Raw genomic sequence first — 20,982 nt, forward strand, 5'->3', positions numbered from 1 at the left:
TGCAATTTGCAGATCATTTGAAAACATCTCTAGGACACCTGCACCAACCAATTCCACTGCCCCATGGCTGAACACTTCACCTCCCCCTTTCCCCCTCCCACTCCACCATGGACATGCAGGTCCTGGGCCTCCATGTGGATTTCATCAGTTTCCTCATTTCCCTTCCCCATATTATCCCAGTCACAAGCCTCCTGACCTGTGCATGACCTTTCCCATCTATCCACTCCACCCTCCTCTCTGACCTAACACCTTCTTTCCCCTGCCCCCCCCCACTTCATCTACCTTCAGCTACCTTTCCCCAACCCTAACTGAGATCAGGAGGATACCTCTAGAAATGTTTTGAATGAAATTGGAGAAGCCTCTCGTGTGCAATAAGAACAACATGTATTTTGTTGTCATGGTTTTAATGTAAAAAAAAATGCATGTCCCAAGCTACTTCACAAAATATAAAATCAAAATATGACAGCCAGTCTCAAAGAGAAAATAAGTCTGCTGACCAAAATCTCAGTCACCAGTGTGGGTTTTCAGGAGTGCCTTAAAGAAGGACAACAAAGGAGAGAGGTTTAGGGAAGAAATGCCAGATTTAAGGGCTCCATGCCAGCAGCAGAAGGTACAGCCTCAATGGTGAAGCAGTTAATACTAGAGATGTTAAAGAGCCCAGCATTAGATGAGCAGAATGTTATTTGACTGGAAAAGATACAGGAACTGAGCTTAAAGACTATACACGGGCTTGATGAGAGTATTAGAAAGCTCTTCAATGAAGATGATGTATGACCAGAAACCAATGAACATTAGTAAGCATAAGATGATGGGTGAAGACAACTTTGTGCAAATTAAGACACTAGACAGTAGAGTTTCAGGCAACTTCAAGTTTACCGAGGTTTGTAAATGAGAGACCAGGTAGTGTGAATTAGATAGTGGAATCTAGAGATATGAGGTATAAATGAGACTTCTGCCAGTGAATACGATGAGCCGGACGAAGTACCAGATGGGAATACTTGAGGTAGTGTTATTGATGATTCAAATGAGATGGGAACCTCTTCTCGAATTTGAACATGACTCCAGGTTACAGACTGGTTTAGTCTCAGACTCTTGTCAGGAAGGATGGTGAAGATGGCTAGGGAAACTAATTTCGAGTAAGGATCTAAAACAATATTCCCAGTTTTCCCAAAGTTTCACTCTTCAGTAAGAAAATTTTAAGTGAACAATAACATCTTGAGAGAAGGGGGTCACTCTGCCCTTTTGCTACCCCTCTCCTGCGGTTCAAAGCCAGGTACCCTGAAGACAGAGCAAATTCTGTCCAACTGTATGTTGAAGTCTTCAATGCTATTGCTGATCTCAAGAATTCCTGAACAGTGAATGGCGTCCTTTTTAGTTAATTTAGCTATGATTATTTATGACTTTTTTTTCAAAAATAAAGGGAGTGCACTTGTTAACTCTTAGATGACAGCATGCGTCACTGTTCACATTGCAAGTGGAACCGTTTCTTCGAGCTGGGTCATTTTTATATAATAAAAAAAATGTTCTTCTGTACGAAGGTTGCTTAGATATCGGATTACGTAAAGAAAAGAACGGAAACATGATCGAGGCCGTGTGAATGTGTTGAGGGCGGGTTCGCGGAGCTGGACAAGTACAGTATTCTGAAGGCTGCGAGGTGGAGGAGGAGCTTGAGAGGGCAATAGATGGATAAAAGTGAGCACTCTGGGCTCTGCAGCGTGTCATAGTTTCCAGTTGAAGAGGCGGTACATCTTCAAACAACGGTGTTGCTCACACGACTCGGGAGGGGGGGCCCATCGCTCATTGACTAACGCAGTGAGATTATGGGGCATGGGGCTCAACACCCCGATAATAAGGCAACGGGGTTGGGAGCGGAGGAAATGAGACTGGAGCCGGACAAAGGAGACGGCGCTCGGTCTAAACAGTACCGCTACTCGCCCCCAGCCCCTCGGCGAGGCAGCGAGACATGGAGCCGCCAGCTGGAGTTCACCTTGGTCTGTGTTGGCTATGCGGTGGGACTGGGGAACGTCTGGAGGTTCCCGTATCTGTGCTACAAGAGTGGGGGAGGTAAGTCAGAGGGGCCGGGTACATACCGATAACCGTCTTTAGCGGGTGGAGTAGTTGCGAGGGAAACGTATTTCTCTATAGAGGCCAAACTCGAAGCGTTTGAACATGACTGGAGGAGCTAAAGCATGGTGGAAACCCATGTGTTGTGTTTCTAAAGGGAAAAATAAGTAACCTCATCCAGGATTCTGAGGAAACTACACAGCTCCTCCAGCTGCGGAGAAAGTATCTATAATTTCTCCCTAAAGAAGAAAAGGACATAACTCAAGAAACAAAACAGATATTGCTGGAAAAACTCAGTAGTGTCTGCTTTTGTTTCTGATTTCCAGCATTTGCACATCATTTTTCTTAGTCTGTAACTTAAAAGACTCCCTTTTAAATCTCTGGGAAAGATTTGTAAATGAGCGTTTTGAATTAGTTGTATGAAGGGGAGATTAGATTACTTACAGTGTGGAAACAGGCTCTTCGGCCCAACAAGTCCATACCGACCTGCCAAAGCATAACCCACCCATTCCCCAACATTTACCCCCTAACCTAACACTACGGGCAATTTAGCATGGCCAATTCACCTGACCTGCACATCTTTGGACTGTGGGAGGAAACCGGAGCACCCGGAGGAAACCCACGCAGACACAGGGAGAACGTGCAAACTCCACACAGTCAGTCGCCTGAGTCGGGAATTGAACCCGGGTCTCTGGCACTGTGCCACCCACAGTTGGTTTTCTGAAATGGTTTCAGAAGAAGATAGCGGTGTAAAAATAATAGGACTCGTGATATAGCATGTATAGCTGTATTCATGAAAGCCAAACAAATAGGGCCATTTGAGTCATCACATCTGCTCCACACCGGATAAGATCATGGGTGATCAAATTACAGCCTTAAATCCACTGGTTCCTTAATACCTTTAATTCCACTGATCAAACATCTAACTTGTCCTTGATTCCAGTCAAATAATGACCCTGCCTCTACTATAGAAGAGAATTCCAAAGACTGTTGGCCCTCAGAAGTTGCACTTCACCTCAGTGTTAAATGAGGGGCCATTTATTTTTTGGTTACTTTTAAGCTGTGCCCCATTTTGCAGAAATATCATCCTCTTATCTACCGTGTCCAGCCTCCTCAGAATTCTATGTTTTGTAAGATCACACCTCATTCGTGGTCAGTAAGTATAGACTCACTCTCTGCTTACCTCAGATATCTCCCTCACCCTGGTTTTAAAAGCACCAGCAGTGGCTTGCCAGGAGGCTGGAAGAACACAGCAAGCCAGGCAGCATCGGGAGGTGCAGAAGTTGACTTTGCGTGTTTCCCTCCTTCAGGACAGGAGGTGAAACACCCGAAATGTTGAGCAGGGGAATCAAAGGAATGGGGAGAAGGAAGGGATCTGCGAGTGAGTGAATCTGGGAGCAGTTGTGGCCACAAGTCAAAGGGCTGGGAGAGTATTGGCTATAATATGGGAGATACCAATGTAAAATGGCATTGATTGGGTCACACAGCCCTAGGTTTGACCAGCGAGCCTAATCTTATGATACTGTCCAAGAATTCAAGCCTCATTAACTGACCATTTAAGTGAAACAGTAATTAAATAAGGCAACACTAAATGGGACTTAACAGTATTGTATTAAATTTATACAGCATGTTCCCAATAGTTGTTCAAATTAGAGTTGCCACAAGTAGAGATAAAATATAACTCACCAAAACAATCACCCGCCTACTAACAGAATTAAAACTATGAACATTTACATCAGCCTCCGGAGGCTGAAAGAATACAAAAGCACATCACTTTCTTCATCTGTACTCACCTGCAACAAGTTTCCAAGCTAGCACTTGTACCTTGTGACACTCGGGCCATGTCATCCTCTGTGTGTATGTACTCTCACCATGTTTTCAGGTTTGATCGAATAACTGAATCATTGCAAGGTTAATTTTTACCTCTGGCAATTGATCTTCTGTAATGTTGGGAAAAGGTCTATCCAGGTCAGGAATGAGAAAGCCCAGTTCAAATTTGCCAGCCTGAAATAGGTTTTGGAGACGACAAACGGTAAACATTTCACTGTTGACGGTTGGCCCTGTTAGATTGTTCTGGTCTCTCCAAGCATTAAGGATTTAATGTTCCAGGCGCTGGTGTTAGCAATCCAGGAGGTTTTCTGATTTGCACTCTGCTACAAGGGGTCTGCTTAAGCAGGCTGTACCGAAACTGAAAGAAGCCAGATTGTGTGTGGGTGGTTTTATTGTTTAACTCTTTACAAGTCAGTCGCAATTGTTTGCCAGTCACATGTTTAGTTAAAGTGTAGACTTTTGATTTTCATTTTATTCCCCTCAAAGTTCATGCTAGAGTAAATAGGGACCAACTGCTTGAATGTGCTTTCTGAAAAAAGTCATGGAAGGAGAATAAATACTACTTTCAAATGGGAATTTGGACAAATTTACTTGAAAGGTGGGGGTGTGAGGAGAAAGGACTTGAAGGAAAGGACCAAGCACAAAATTAATTGGGTTGTGGTTTGAAAAAAACTGTCACAACCCTAATGGAGTGAACGTCACGATTTAAGAACTTACTGAAATTCCTACCAACTAACAATTTCATCCATGCATGATTAGCATTGATGCACATGCACCTCTAGTAACACTAAAGAAATGTTTGATCGTGCCTATATGGAAACTTACAAAAGATGAAAATGTACAGTACCTTGAGTTTCCTGCCTGCTTCTCTCTCCTCTCCCCTTCCTGCTCCACTTTAGTTTCATAATGGTAGCTCGTTATAGGCATGAAAACATAATTTTGCTGCAACCAGGTGAGTAGGTTCCCCTCTTTTAAACCAACCCTCTTCCCTTTGGTTGACTGCAGTTAAAAAAAATTAATTCATTCTAGAATGCAGCTGTACAACCCTTTAATTAAAGCTTACTACTTGTCAAATTAAGGAGAAAATTGTAAGATTTCTGGAGTGAAAGAGCTCCTGAGCAAAATAATAATGTGCAAAAAACACAGATATAGGGTTTTAAAAAGAAGGCATAACACAGTAAAAAGAAATAATATACATTTTTAAGAAGTCCTGAGTCGGTGAGTGGTTATAGTTGAATCTGAGACCAGAGTTTAGGTATTCTGTATCCTCAGCACTAGCAAAATTTATAGAATCCTTCTGTTGATTGAATGGATCTTTCTCTTTTGTCTTCTCACCAGCTCTTGAGATAATTAGGGTGAGAGAGGTTCTTCTAGTCCTTGCTGTTTCCAATCCATTTTCTTCTCTGTCTGCTGCTCTGCCAAACAGCTACAGAGCAACCGTTCAAATGAGTCTGGCTTTGTTTGTGTTTCTAAGTTGGATACTTCAGTAACCTATCACACCCAACATGTGCCAGGTATCATAAAGTGCAAATTAAAACATGAGATACACGTTTTTGATGCATAGCTCAGTTGACTGGCATCTAAGTTATTTTCTTATTTTGGAACCAAAATTGCCATTTTATATTAATGATTTTATTATTCCACATTAGTTTTGTGAGCTTACTTCAATATGTGGTCAGGTAATTGCACCATTTTAGATCTAGATTTTTTCCTTTCCAAAACCATATTAGGATATTAAAATCAGATGATGGAAGTTGTGAATAATGGTCTTTCAATTTTCTACTATCTTGATAACTGAAAAACTGGTAAATACCTTTTAGAGAGCATGGTCGCTGGGAACAGTCACTGCTGGCCTGATGGTTCAGAGATGGTATCTTGTATGGCATTATATTGTCAATATTACTAGATCTCGGGCAACAGCTTGTCCACCGAGGTTGCAATTATGACAATAATACCTTGTTTGTGTAAGATAGTTAAACATCCCATTCATGAAATGAAAGTTGACACTCAGCCAGCTAAAGCTTTTTGGATAGGTAACTCAAAGACTTGGTCAAAGGAGCAGGTTTTAAGAATCATTTTTAAAAGAGAAGGGAGTTAGAGAGACAATGTAGTTTACTACATTGTAAGGCAATTCCAGAGTTTAAGATTGAGGCAGCTGCAGTGGCATAGGAATGGAATTTGTATTTTTAATTCAAAGGAGTTGTTTAATTGAATTAAAATAATGTAATACTATTCCTGTTTTGTTTATTTACATTAGTTCAAACTATGGCTTATTTTTAACGTATCAGAATGTATTTATTTATAATCCAGGGCTTTTTCAAATGTTAAAAAAAATACTTTTCAGGCAAATACTGTGTTCTCAGAATCAACATTCATGTTGTCTACAAGAAATATTTACAGTATCTTTTTTTCAGTATAATTTATTCCAAGTATTATTGAGCAGGATGGTTTTGAAACCCTTGTTTGTACTGAGGATATGATATTGCATGGAGAAATTTTTATTTTGCAAAATGCTGTTCAATTAATTATCCACATTGGTCCCAGTCCTTTGAAGCTGTGAAGCTACATGAACAAGTCCAACATTTACATTCTTTTATTTCCCTGCTGAATGAGAGCCTTGGTAACCAGCTCTTCTCCACCCAAATCCAGTTTAAATAACTGTGGAATTGTGAATCTAGTGGTTGCCAACTGAAAAAATTGTAAATTTTATTGTCAGTCCTTATTGGTGTCTCTTGTTGCTGCATTTGGTGATCTTTGCCAAATTAAGGAGGATCGAAAGTAGAGTTTGAGGCTTTGTTTTTTGAGGCAAAATATGTACAAAGCTGGAGAAAGAATCAGTAAGATTGTGATAATTAAGAGATTTATTTTGGTTTCAGTAGTAACTTAAGGGTGTCTAACTTTGGATTAATAGAATTGCTTTCAGCATAAATGAGGATTCAAATAAGGATACAATGTGCTTGAGCTGTAACTAGCACACGATAACAACTTTTTATATTGTGTCTCTTTAATTTAGTAATAAATCCTAAGGTGCTTAACAGATTAAACAAATCTGCCTCCAAGCTGCACAATGGGATACAGTAGATGGTCAAATCTTGATCAAATAATTATTTTCAAGGAGCATGATTTTTTAAATTTTGACCCTTGGAGAAGATTAGAATATGGACATTTGCTTTGCTTTATACTAACTTGAACACCTTAGTTTGGAAATATTTTGATTCTCGTGCTCTCAAAATACGACAGAAAACGTGTTGCCCTAGGTACCATAGCAATTTGTACCACAGGCTTGCTAAACACACTGATGTGGTTAAATCTTTAGACCCAGATTTCTCCAGAACCCACCCTACTTTGGTCCCACTGGCAAGATAGATAATTGATGCATTTTGGTACACTGTCAGGGCAGAGTTATCATCCTGAGAGTCCTAAACATGGACAAGGTGACTTCCAGCAGATTACAGCAACTGTCCCATCCTCATCTCAACTGGTGAATTATTACATCTCTGTCAAAAAACATTTGAAAGAAGAACCTAAAAGTAGCAAGAACACTGAGTGCACCCTGCATGCAGATATTACTTTATAGCATGATTGTACTTACTGACTAAGCTGGCTAAGTCCTGAAAGGTGTATTTGCCAGACTGGACTTGCAGCAACTGGTGAAAGAATCAACACAGGGAAAACATATTTGACTTTGTCCTTACCAAAGACCTGATGCAGACATTCCATCCAAGACCATATTGGTATGAAGATCCACTATATGATCTTTTGAAAATAAAGGCCTGTTTTCTCTCTGAAGACAATATTATTGTATTGTGTGGAACAATGCTGGTATTAAATGGGATAGATGACAATAGATCTATTAGCTATGAACTGGGCATCCATGAGGTTCTGTGAATGGTTAACATTGGCAAAATTGATTTCTTAAACTGGTCGAGCATTTACTTTACTCTATTGTTGCCTTCAAAGCAGGGAATCAATCTTGATTTAATGACAAGACATGGACATATCAGGCTGCCTAAAAATGAGGTACCAATCTGGTAAAGTTATAACACAGAATTACAAACATGCTGTAGACAAAGCTAAATGAACCCATAATCATTAAATAAGATCTCAGCTCTGGAGTTCCTCTGCATGCAGTCCTGAATGGTGACAGATAATTAAACTTCTAACAGAAGAAGGAGGCTCCACAAACATCTCCATTCAGAGTGATCATTGAGTCCAACACATCAGGACAACAGGTTGAAGTGTTGGTAGTCACTTTCAAATAACAGTGGCAAATGGATGATCCATCTCTGCCTCTTCCTGATTGTTACTGGTGTAAGTCTTCTCATTGCATATGTCAAATAATTTCTGCCCCCTTATACATTCCAAGAACAGTTGCAGCATGGGGTTAGAGTAAAGCTTGCTGTAGACTGAGCCTGTTCAAATTCCCAGGTCATGTTCAATATGACATTAACTATTGATTAAATCACACACCCGCGCCTGCCATTGTCCTGAACTGACAGCGAATTACTATGCTGTAGAGATGTATAATTCTGTATAATTATTCCCTGCTATTTCCTATCAATTAGGTTATAGCTGATCTGATAATCCTCAACTGCACTTTCCTACCTTTTCCCTTGCTTTTTTCTTATCTCATCCATGAATGTACTTAATGATTCAGCCTTTACACTCTTCTGCTGTAATGATTTCCATTGATCCAGTATCCTCGGAGGGAGGAGGAATCTCCTCTCACTCACTCTTTCCGCTCCCCCCCTCCCCACCTCCCCTGCGGTAATGCCATTTAGTCCTAGGCCCCCCGTGATGAGGAAAGCGTCTCTCAGCATCTACCCCTCCGAGCCTCTTAAGAATCTTGTATGTTTCAATCCAGTCACCTCTATTTTTCTAAACTCCAATGAATACAGGCCTAACCTACTCCTAAAACAATCAATCATATCCAAAATCAACCTAGTGAACTTCCTCTGGACTGCCTCTAGTGCTGGTATGTCTCCCTTTAAGGGGGCCAAAACTGGTTAGACTTTTCAAGTGTGGTCCAACTATACCTTATATAGTTTGAGCAAGAACTCCCAATTAAAAAATACTCCATTCTCTTTGACAGGAATGCTGGCCTTTTGTTTTAAAGTCTGAAACCTCTATTTTTCCAATGTTATATTCCATCTGTCAAGTTTTTGCTCATGCACTTGGTGTGTCTACATCCCTTTTGTAGATCATCCTCACTACTTATCTTCCCACCTACACTTGTCTATATAAGGTACTAATATTAATGTGGATACACAATAGGAACCTACCTGGATACAGTATTTGTAAATACAACCCCAATTTAGATAAAACCTAACTCCAGTAACACATCTGTGCTATTTCTCTACTGCTGTGAATAATGACTTGATATCTCATTACTTGCATTGAAACTGCCAAGTTGATGTAATTTAGAACTTGCTCTTTAATTCATGCCTGTCTATAACACATCTTGCTTGTGGCATCTGTTTGGTTTCTGAAGGAAATGATATAGTCATGCAATATACATTGTTCTCATGATCATTGTGAACCACCTTGAGAGGAACTTCAGAATATATCTGATTTGTATATTGAAAATGTGGCATTACTGCATTGAACACAAAAATAAACTCACCAAAGGGGAAGGGGTTTTCAGACTAGTAAACTGAATAACTGCTTATTATAAATCTAAAATAAGTTAACCATAGCCGAGCCAGCCATGTGAATACTGTAGTCATAACAGCAGGTCAAGACTGTAAATTCCTTACCTTTTCTAGACCTGCTTACATGCAATAAATGGGGGAGAAAAGGAGCTGGCTTTATAGTTAGAATGTTAGCGTTCTTAAACTGCTTATGTGGAGACAGTAGATCCTGACTCTGTGGTGTAAGGATGCTTAAAGGGAATGAGTCAAAGTGTGGTGCTGGAAAAAGCACAGCAGGCCAGGCAGCACCCGAGGGGCAGGAGAGTCAACGTTTTGGGCATAAATGTCTATTTTGCTGGAATCACCAAAATGTTAACATAAGTTTGTCTGATCAAACATTTGTAGCATTATTTTTCAATCCAGTACTACATTCAAACCCCTGTGCTATACTATCATAGGATAGTATAGCACAGGAGGCAGCCATTTGGCTCATCATGCCTGTGTCAGCTCATTTGAAAGTTTTATCCGTGTTTATTATCCTGCTGTTTCATCATTGCATTGCAATTTTTTTTCTTCAGTTTTGCATGGTTGCAGATGATGTTAGCATCTGTCTCTGATCTCTGTATCTGATGTATCTGTCTCTGTGCTCACAAAGAAGAGTGATGGTGCAGACATTCCAGCTAAAGTTGAGGTGCAAAATATTAGATTAAATAGTAATAATAATGAGAAGGCAAGTAACTGACCTCCTTGAAGGTGGATAAATAATAGGGCTGGATGAATTGTATCCCAGGCTGTTTAAAGGAAGTCTGGGAGGAACGAAATAGCAGATATTCTGAGTGTCATTTTCAATTGTCAGTAGAGGATAGCTCAGGATTGAAGGTTAGTGAGCATTATGCCATCATTAAGAGTGTGACGGATAGCCAAGTTATTATCACCTGGCAAGTCTGACCTTTTAATCATGCCCACACCTCCCGCCTTACTTCCCTCCAAGGCCCAAGGGATCCTTCCATATCCGCCACAAATTCACCTGCACCTCCACACACATCATTTATTGCATCCGCTGCACCCGATGTGGCCTCCTCTATATTGGAGAGACAGGCCGCCTACTTGTGGAACGTTTCAGAGAAAAGCTGTGGGACACCCGGACCAACCAACCCCACCACCCCGTGGCTCAGCACTTCAACTCCCCCTCCCACTCCACCAAGGACATGCAGGTCCTCGGACTCCTCCATCGCCAGACCATAGCAACACGACGGCTGGAGGAAGAGTGCCTCATCTTCCGCCTAGGAACCCACCAACCACAAGGGATGAACTCAGATTTCTTCAGTTTCCTCATTTCCCCTCCCCCCACCTTGTCTCAGTCAAATCCCTCAAACTCAGCACCACCTTCCTAACCTGCAATCTTCTTCCTGACCTCTCCGCCCCCACTCCCACTCCGACTTATCACCCTCACCTTGACCTCCTTCCACCTATCACATTTCCAACGCCCCTCCCCCAAGTCCCTCCTCCCTACCTTTTTATCTTAGCCTGCTGGACACACTTTCCTCATTCCTGAAGAAGGGCTCATGCCCGAAACATCGATTCTCCTGTTCCTTGGATGCTGCCTGACCTGCTGTGCTTTTCCAGCAACACATTTTCAGCTTTAATCATTACAGTCAAACAACATGGAAATAGACCTTCAGTCCATTCTGACCATAATCCCCAAGCTAACCTTGCCCCCCCCCCACCCCACCAACCTGCTTGCAGTTGGCCCATATCCCTCCAAACATTTTTTATTCACATATTTGTCATTTTAAACATTGTAACTGTACCCGTGTCCACCACTTCCTCTGAAAGGTCATTCCATACACAAACTTTTGTGTAACAAAGAAAAATTGCCTCTTATTTTAGATCTTTCTCCTCTTTCCTTAAAAGTTATGCCCCTTTGACGTATCCACCACCCTAAAGAAAAGACATCTTATCTAAATCCCTCATGAAATTATAGACCTCTATAACATCACACCTCAATCTCCTACTCTCCAATGGAAAAAGTTCCATCTTACCCATTCTCTCCTTATAACTTGAACCCTCCATTTCTGGCAACATCCTAGTTAATCTCTTCTGAACCCTTTCCAGTTTAGTAATATTCTTCTATAACAGGTCAACCGGAACTGGACACAATACTCCAGAAAAGGCCTTGCCGATGTCCTGTACAACTCACCGTGACATCCTAACTCCTATGCTCCAGAGGTCTGAGCAATGAAGACCAATTGTGCTAAAAACCTTTTTGACCAGCAATATTGAGAGAGGGGATTAACCCTACTTTTAAAAGCAGAGATAGTCAGCATAGTTTTTCTGACTGTTTGTTTGACTAATTTACTTGAATTGTTTATGAAAGTAACAAGAACACCTGAGAGCAGAGCAAATGGATGTTGCCTGCCTGGATTTTACTAAGGCATTTGTTAAGATCACGGCTGACTAGTCAGAAAAATTTAAAGCCCATAGGATCCAAAATCTGTTGATTGACTGACAGGAAACACAAGCCAACAGGTGTTTTTGTGACTGGAAAGTAGTTTCCAGTGTTAGCCTATTAGTGTTGGCTACATAGAACAGTCCATCTTCCGTAGTTACACTGGCACCACGCCCCACCTCTTCCTCCGCTACATTGATGACTGCATCGGTGCCACCTCATGCTCCCGCAAGGAGGTCGAGCAGGTCATCAACTTCATCAACACATTCCACGCCAACCCTCAAATTCACCTGGACCGTCTCTGACACCTCCCTCCCTCCCCTTCCTGGACTCTCCATCTCTATCAATGACAACCAACTTAACACTGACATTTTTTACAAATCCACTGACTACCACAGCTGGATTACACCTCTTCCCACCCTACCTCCTGCAAAAATGCTATCCCATATTCCTAGTTCCTCCGCCTCCGCCATATCTGCTCCCAGGAGGACCAGTTCCACCAGCGAACACACCAGATGGCATCCTTTAAAGACCATAATTTTCCCCTCCCATGTGGTTGAAAATGCCCTCCAACGCATCTCATCCACGTTCCACACCTCCGCCCTCAAACCCCACCCCTCCAACCGCAACAAGGACAGAACCCCCTGGCCCTCACCTTCCACCCCATCAACCTCTGCATAAACTGCATCATCAGCCGACATTTCCGCCACCTACAAGTAGACCCCACCATCAGGGATGTATTTCCCTCCCCCACCCCTATCCACTTTCCGCAAAGACTGTTCCCTCCGTGACTACCCGGTCAGGTCCACGCCCCCTAACAAGACACACTCCCCTCCTGGCACCTTCCCCTGCCACCACAGGAATTGCAAAAGCTGTGTCCACACCTCCCCCCCCCCCCCCCCCCCCTCACCTCCATCCATCCAAGGCCCCAAAGGAGCCTTCCACATCCATCAAAGTTTCACCTGCAGATCCACCAATATCCTTTATTGTATTCGTTGCTCCCGATACAGTCTCCTTTACATTGGGGAGACTGTGGACGCCTTCTTGCAGAGCGCTTTAGGGAACATCCCCGGGACACCTGCACCAACCAACCCCACCACCCCATAGCCGAACATTTCAACTCCCCCTCCCACTCTGCCGATGACATACAGGTCCTGGGCCTCCTCGCCACCCGACGCCTGGAGGAAGTACGCCTCATCTTGTGCCTTGGAACAATTCAACCCCACGGCGTCAATGTCGACTTCACCAGTTTCCTCATTTCCCCTCCCCCCACCTTACCCCATTTCCAATGTGCCAGTTCAGCACCATCCTTATGACCTGTCCTACCTGCCATTCTTCCTTCCCAGCTATCCGCTCCACCTTCCTCTCTGACCTATCACCTCCATCCCCACCTCCATCCACCTATTGCCCTCTTAGCTACCTTCTCCCCAGCCCCACTCCCCTCCCATTTATCTCTCCATCCCGAAGGCTCCCTGCCTCATTCTTGATGTTGATTTTCCTGCTCCTCAGATGCTGCCTGACCTGCTGTGCTTTACCAGCACCACTCTAATCTTGACTGATCTCCAGCATCTGCAATCCTCACTTTCACTATGGGTAGAAAAGCACAGAGATGTAAATGGGTCATTTTTCAGATTGTTAAGGGGTAATGAGTGGTTGCCACAGGGATTGGTACCAGGATCTCCACCTTTTACAGTTTATGCAAATGATTTTGATTTAAGAGGTGAGCGATATGGTTGCCAAATTTGCAGATCACACAAATAGGTAGGAAAGTAAGTTGTGAAGATGAAATTAGAATGCTAAGAAAATATTCTGATCGGTTAACTGAATGGGCAAAAATCTGATGAATGGAGTATAACTTGGGGAAAATGTGAAATTGTCCCTTCTTTTGACCGAATTTTTGTTCTGCATTCTTTCTGTCTTAAGTTGAGTTATACAGGGTGTCACAAAATGTTAGCGTGCAAGTACGTCAAGTATGTGGGCGGCACGGTGGCACAGTGGTTAGTGGGCGGCACAGTGGTTAGCACTGCTGCCTCACAGCGCCAGAGACCTGGGTTCAATTCCCGCCTCAGGCGACTCTCTGTGTGGAGTTTGCACATTCTCCCCGTGTCTGCGTGGGTTTCCTCCGGGTGCTCCGGTTTCCTCCCACAGTCCAAAGATGTGCAGGTCAGGTAAATTGGCCATGCTAAATTGCCCGTAGTGTTAGGTAAAGGGTAGATGTAGGGGTATGGGTGGGTTGCACTTTAGCGGGGCAGTGTGGACTTGTTGGGCTGAAGGGCCTGTTTCCACACTGTAAGTAATCTCATCTCATCTAATCTAATTAGTAAACTTAATAGAATGTTGCCATTTATTATGAGGGGAATTTAATACAAACTGGCAAAGTTATGCTTCCGTTAAGCAGGGTGCTGGATGAGACATCGAGAGTACAGTGCACAGTATTAGTGACCTTTTAAGTAGACAGGATACAAATGCATTGGAGAGAGTTCAGATAAGACTAATGTCTGGAATGAATGAGTTGTCTAATGAGGACAGTTTGGACAGGAAGTTGACAAGTTATCAACATAGACGGGGAATATTAATTTGAGGTTAAAATATTTATTTTGCTTTCTGTACATGATTTGGCATTGAATTAAATATCCTAGCTGAACCTTCCTGGTTTAGATATTGTACATCAGAAATTCCTTAATCAGTTTGTTTGGGGGAATATGCAATTGCTTGTCCTACTATTGAGGGCCCGAGGGTATGGTGCTGTTTTGGATTTCTAATCACTGAGGTTCCAGTGCAAGAAACCCCATGTGTTCATGTAAATATAGTGAATGGTTAATGTCGTCATGAGTTGTTCTTACTTTCATATTGATGTCCACTCTTAAATTTATTCTGTTGAATGATGTCGCAATTTGAATAATCACAGGCAGTATTCCTGATCCTGTTTTTTTGATCTAAGAAAAATAGAAGGATTAGCAAACACTGATTATAAACTTGATGAACAGGAAACTGCATTTTTTAAAACTTGTATCCAGTAGCGAGAAGCTTATGAGGAAGTTTTGTGTTCTCATTTACTGTACATTTTGTGTTTTTTTTTCCTCTCTCTTACCCTTACCTACCATATGCCTGTATACAGTTACACAGCTTGTGGTAGAGTCACTCAGTAAACTGTTCTTCCAACATTGGATGTACTGGCTACTCTGCTTAACTAAAACAACTTTGGTGCAATGACATGTTGATTCTGTTACTCGACTAGTAATCAGAACAAATTCGGATCCTTCCACAGTACCACCATTTCAATACAATTTGTAAAAATTCTGTCAGCAGAATAAGTGCTTGGGAAGCACAACTGCTTTACAAAATTAGCCATGTCAAAAACTGATAATCAGGTCCTTTATCTTTTCAACTAATTATGATGCAGTTATTTAGTCAATTCGAAATATCATCATCATGAAACAAACTGGTTCAAAGCCACTAGTTTGAGTACAATCAAATCTTGGCAGGAGTGTGAGCTAGGTTCTAGAATTATTCATCCTTCCCTGCACTGTTACTTCCAAGCAAAGAAACCACTTTAATTCTTTTCTTTAAATGTGAAATGTTTTTAAGGATTCTGTCAAGACTGTTTTCTCTATCTGGAATCATTTAACTTACTGTATTGAAGAAACCACTGACCCATAATCTTTGTGGTAACAATTTAAAGTTAGCCATGAGCCAAATGGGCTGGTTACCTCCCAAATAAAGTTACTCATTTCAGCAGCCATCCATATCAGTGGGTTGGTAACTGTCCTTAGTCCCACTTTCAGATATTTTCTAACCTATCTGTTCAGAGATGATAAAGCATATCTTTGGAGCAGATGGGATGTGACCCTGGGCCTCCTAATTCAGACATAGGGACATTATCACTGTGCCACAGAGCCCTTCCACTTCCACTCTGTAACAAAGTAATTGTATCACAAACTTGATGCTTATTCCTCTCCAAGGCAGAAATATTATGATCTATAAACTGTTCATCTTGGCACCTCATCAATATTTTTCTATGCAATAAAAAAGTTTCTTGCTTTTTTTTCCTGCTGATGAACTTCTGATTTTTAAAAAAAAATCAGGTAAAAGGAGAGTGCGGCAGTAGCATGGTTTGAGTTGTAATTTGTGCCTGACAATTAAAATTGCATAGTCATTCTGATTTTGGACTTTCTGGTTGCACACAAGCTGGAACAAAGATTACTCTGACTCAGAAAGGAAGTGTTGTTATAGGCTTGATGTCTTAAATTGAATGGATTAGAATTGCTTTTGTTTCTATCCTTTTTAGATAGAATATACTTTGCACCTTTTCTAAAAAATATTTGCTGAATCTTCTTAAAGCATATATTCAGCACAAATTAATTTTACACAAACACACTGTAATTTAAGATTTAAAACTTTTAAACCATGTGATTACAGCAGACAAGTCAATTAAAGAAAAATGGTGTCTGGGGCTAACCTTCAGTATGTGGATTCAAACATCTTCAGATATCAAGGAATGAGTCTACAGGCAATGTAATTTAAAAATATGGTAGGCAGTTCGTATATAACAAGATTAGGCAAACAGCAATATCATGCTTAGATATTTTGTTTATGACATTCAAGAATAAATATTGGCCTGACACCTGTTGTGTCCCAAGATACTTCAAAGGTACTTCAAAGAAAAACATCCTCAATTCAAAGGAGGGAATTAGTGATTATGTTCTTTTTTTAAAGCAGGAAAAATCAAACATATAAAGAGGAGTTTCAAATCACAGGCCCAAGTGGCAAAAGGTATTTCTGTCAATGCTGGAACTTAAAGGTGTTTAGGTGAATTACGTGCAACACTGGAATCTGAAGGGGAGAGAGCGGTGAGAGCTATCAGCAATGGAGCTGTTTAAAAATGATTGGCGATCATGGGGGGATTTAAACACCAGATTTTATTTTAACTTTGAGGCATTGGGGCATCTGGAGATCCGGGTAGGTCAGTTGGCATGGATGAGTGGAACTCTGTGCCAAGTAATATGCATGCAGCAGCATTTTCTAATCAACTAGAGGGTGAGCAATGGGAGACCAGCGATGCAGAGCATTGAAATAATTGAGTCCAAAGGTTACTAAAGCTATTCAGTTGGACAAAATGTGCAATCAAGATGTAAAAGGAACGTTGTGACAGAATGCAGAATTATGGGAAGTTTACTATTAAGATATTTTGATCAATCAAATACCAGGGAGCTCAAGTTCATACAATACATTCAGATCAGTCTTCTAGAACAGTATGACATGGAAACAAACAAGGCTAATCTTGTATTGTGTAATGACTAATCTCATAGGAAAAGGTCCACTAAGGTAGAGTGATTGTATTATGATTGAATGTCACACTTAAATTTAAATATATAATTTAAGTTTAAGAATATTGTTTCAGATTTAAAGTCAACTCAATAGATAAAGAGGGGCATGCTGGCTAAGGCTTATAGAGAAACTAGATTTAAAAAGTAGAAAAACAGTGGAAAACATTTAAAGAAATCATAATTAAATTTTCAATGAAAATGTTAAGTTGAAGGTGTGTACTGTACCTTTGAGAGAGTGAATGCTATTTTGCACTAAGTTTACAAGCACCTGTCAGATGACTAAGTAGCAGTCTACTAGTGTACTGGAAAATTGAAAACCTGTAACATTTGGCTGTGAAATGTACACCTGAGTTTTGGCTGCTGTTTTGATGATAATTCAAATTTGACCAATCAGTTTAAATTATGCCCTGTGATACTAAAACCCACTCAAGTTTGAATTTATTGTTTTTGCTAACCTCGAATAATGAGACAACACAATATTTGGGGTATAAAGAAGCAAGCATTTTAAAAGTTAGAGCGTAAACTGCCATTCGAAACACTTTTTCTATCAAAGGTGCCTTTTTTCATATGAAACATCTTTGCGGTAAAAGACAGAAGACGAGCCAGGGAGATCTTCAACCGAAAGTAGGAGGACATCGGAAACGACAGACACTGTGTGTTTTTGAAATTAAGTTGATGTAATTTTAATAGGGGTTGTTATTGCAACAGTATATTGTTATTGAATTGGAGTCAGATAACAAACATTTAAGAGAAAGGAGGCTTAGAGTTGTAAGTAGTTGTTGTTTAATGTTCACTTTCAGAGTTAAAGAATAAATTGTTTTTTTTTTCTTTACATAGTGGAATTTGGGAGTTCTGTGTTACTTAACAGATTATGAGGCAAATTTCTGGGTGTTTTGTTTAATTAGCAGTGGGGTTCATCACCATGTCGTATCAGAACTAAATTGCATTGAGTAACAAAAACTCCCAAAAATGACCAATCCATAGAAGATTAAAGTTAAGTATATTAGCCAAGATTTATTTTTAGATAAATACATAATTTACATAAATATCAAATGATTAAACCAACAAGAAATTTAAAGTTTACTGTAAGAGCTTCTAAGTACTTCAAAGTAAATATCCTGTTTCCTTTTACTGCAAAAGTGAGGAAGTTTTACTACAATTGTGCAGGGCTTTTGTGGGAACATACCTGGAGTAGGGAACATATGTAATGAAGGGCATGCTCTCCTTTGAATCAATGGAGCAAAAATTTATTGATTAATTTCTGGAATGAGACTATTATTCTGTGATAAGAAATTGAGCAGATTGGGTTTGTACGTTCTGGAGATTAGAAGAATGAAAGGTCATTTAATTGAGTTGCTTATGAATAGCTTGGCAGGATAGTTGTTGGAAAGCGTAACCTAGGGGATATATTTTCAATATAAGGGAGGGTCAGATGCAAACTTTCTTCACCCAGAGGTTATGAATCTCTGCAGTTCTCTATCCGAGAGAGGTGTGGATGTTTGGTGGATTCATTTATTCAAGGTGAAATAGATCTTCAGACTATGGAAATCCGAAGGGAAAGTGAAATTGAGGTCAAAGATTTCTCTGGTCATTGAATAGCAACAGCCTTTGGGTGAGGTTTCCTCCTGTTTCTTGCATTGTTATGAATGAGACTGTTGGTGACAGTTGACTGAGATTGGAACGGATTTAAGTGATCTCCATCTTTTGTGATGGAGAATATATAGAAAAGGAGGACATCAAAAATGCAAAATATTTGGTTTTCAGCTAGTGAGAGGCAAATCAGAGTAATAAAGTTTAAAAACACATTGCTAGAAGCATTTGGCATTGAGTTCTACAGAAAAGTGATCAACTTGAAACGTTCTCTATCTATCTTCCTCCATTGCTGCAAATCCTGCTGAGTACTTGCAGTTTGTTTTCATTTCAGACTTCGAGCTTATGCAATACTTTGCTTTTGTGTTATTGAGAGAATTTGAGAACAGTTGCTTAAGCCTGCTCAGTTTTCAGCAAGATGACATTTTTAGCTCATCCTAGACTGGTTGTTGGATAAGTAGTGGAACAGAGGCAGTACAGTAATCAAGAGATGGTGACTAGGTACGGCTGGTTTTTATCAATGTGCACGTGGAAGCTAGCCCTATTATTTTCTGATCATGTTGTCATTATATAGTAAGTGGACATGGATGAGGAAATGGCCATGAATGGATCCTTTGCTGTCTGTACTAAGGATATGGATGGCCCAGCCAATCTCTGACCCTTTCTCCCCCAAACCCTGCCCTCCATGTTTTGCTGCTAAATATATGTACTTGTTTCCTTAACTATTTTTGTCTTTCCCACAGGTGCTTTCCTCATCCCGTATCTGGTCATGTTGTTGCTCTGTGGGATTCCACTGCTTCTCATGGAATTCACTGTCGGGCAGTTTACACGTTTGGGTCCTGTCCATGCCTTGGCAAAACTCTGCCCTCTTCTGAAAGGTTTGTCCACGGTTATTATTGCAATAAAACTTCTGCTGTAACATGTTCTTCTGTAATGAGAGCATCAGCTCGTCTCATTGATCATCTCTGCTTGGGATATTTTAATTGTGCTGGAGATAGATTTATCTCTTCTTTAGTGATAAGATACAAACTGCTTCAGCACGTTATATCTTCTTTAACATAAAGTTCCCATAAGTTCTTCGCAGATGAAAAAAAATACGTAACTCCAAATACTTGTGATTACTTACCAAGCTTATATTGCTGAAAATGACTCAATCATTCGGACCATTTTAATTTATCTCTAGGTACATGCTATTGTAATGAGTCCCACTTGCACTAGACTTCTGACGCCATCATTGGTATTTTTGAAAGATTGAATCTTGATGAAATTGGTCAATTTCTAATTGGTGCTGAAGCTGCTTATTTTTATTCAGCACAAAATTAATGAAGTTTTATATTAAATGATTTGCATGAATGGAGCATTCTTTCCTGAATAAATGTTGAGGGGGATGGAAATCTGGATATGTACTAGTGAAAAGTAGTGATATCTATTTAGTTCATCCCAGCTTAACTCTGTCCGTAATTTCCAAAGTAGTTACTTTTGAGTTTTGAGTTGGATAATTTGTTGCTTATGGAGCTGAAGTAAATGTTAGTCTTAATACAGAATTTTCATGTTTTTCCCTTTTTAAGCTCAGTGTGAAGCTACACAAATGAAGTGTTTTCATTCTCTCTTCCAATTAAGATATTCTTTGGATAGCTGTTTGGGTATTATACTACTGAAAACTAAATTTGCAGTTTATTTAAACATTTCATGAGTTCAAATCTCTCTTGCTTTTCCTTACTAGCTGCCCATTGTCACAGGCCGCACCCCCTGTGGAGGGTGTCTTTCTGCAATGTTTTTTCTTCCATGTTTTAAATTTGTCTTTTGTGATGAGGGACATCTGTTTTTATATTGCAATTTCTCTAATTAAGTGAGTTTAGATTTTCTGTCTCAAATCTTCTTCCTACCTCCTATGTTTTAAGTTGTACCTTTTTTTTGTGTTTTGAACAATTAATTAATCAACAACCATGTCTTTTCTTTCAAATGCTCCTTTTTCATGATCCTCTTTCTTGACGACTTTTTTGTATCACCTTGTCTGATCCTTATTTTGGATACTCCTGCATACATATTATGATTGATGCAATGGCTAATCTTAACAATTCGTCTACTCGTA

General features: G+C 40.4%; 1 protein-coding gene across 1 annotated transcript in view; it reads left to right on the plus strand.

Annotated features, from left to right (window-relative positions):
- The first annotated feature begins 1,656 nt into the window (after positions 1-1,656).
- LOC140488134 (sodium- and chloride-dependent GABA transporter 1-like) overlaps positions 1,657-20,982 on the plus strand; it is a 75,468-nt gene continuing 56,142 nt past the window's right edge. Inside the window, exons 1-2 of the mRNA XM_072587946.1 lie at positions 1,657-2,064; positions 19,634-19,768. Of these exons, the coding sequence (XP_072444047.1) occupies positions 1,821-2,064; positions 19,634-19,768 (379 nt within the window). The 5' untranslated portion in view covers positions 1,657-1,820. The remainder of the gene's footprint in view (positions 2,065-19,633; positions 19,769-20,982) is intronic.

Source organism: Chiloscyllium punctatum, chromosome 17 (assembly GCF_047496795.1).
Source record: "Chiloscyllium punctatum isolate Juve2018m chromosome 17, sChiPun1.3, whole genome shotgun sequence".
Lineage (NCBI taxonomy): Eukaryota > Metazoa > Chordata > Chondrichthyes > Orectolobiformes > Hemiscylliidae > Chiloscyllium > Chiloscyllium punctatum.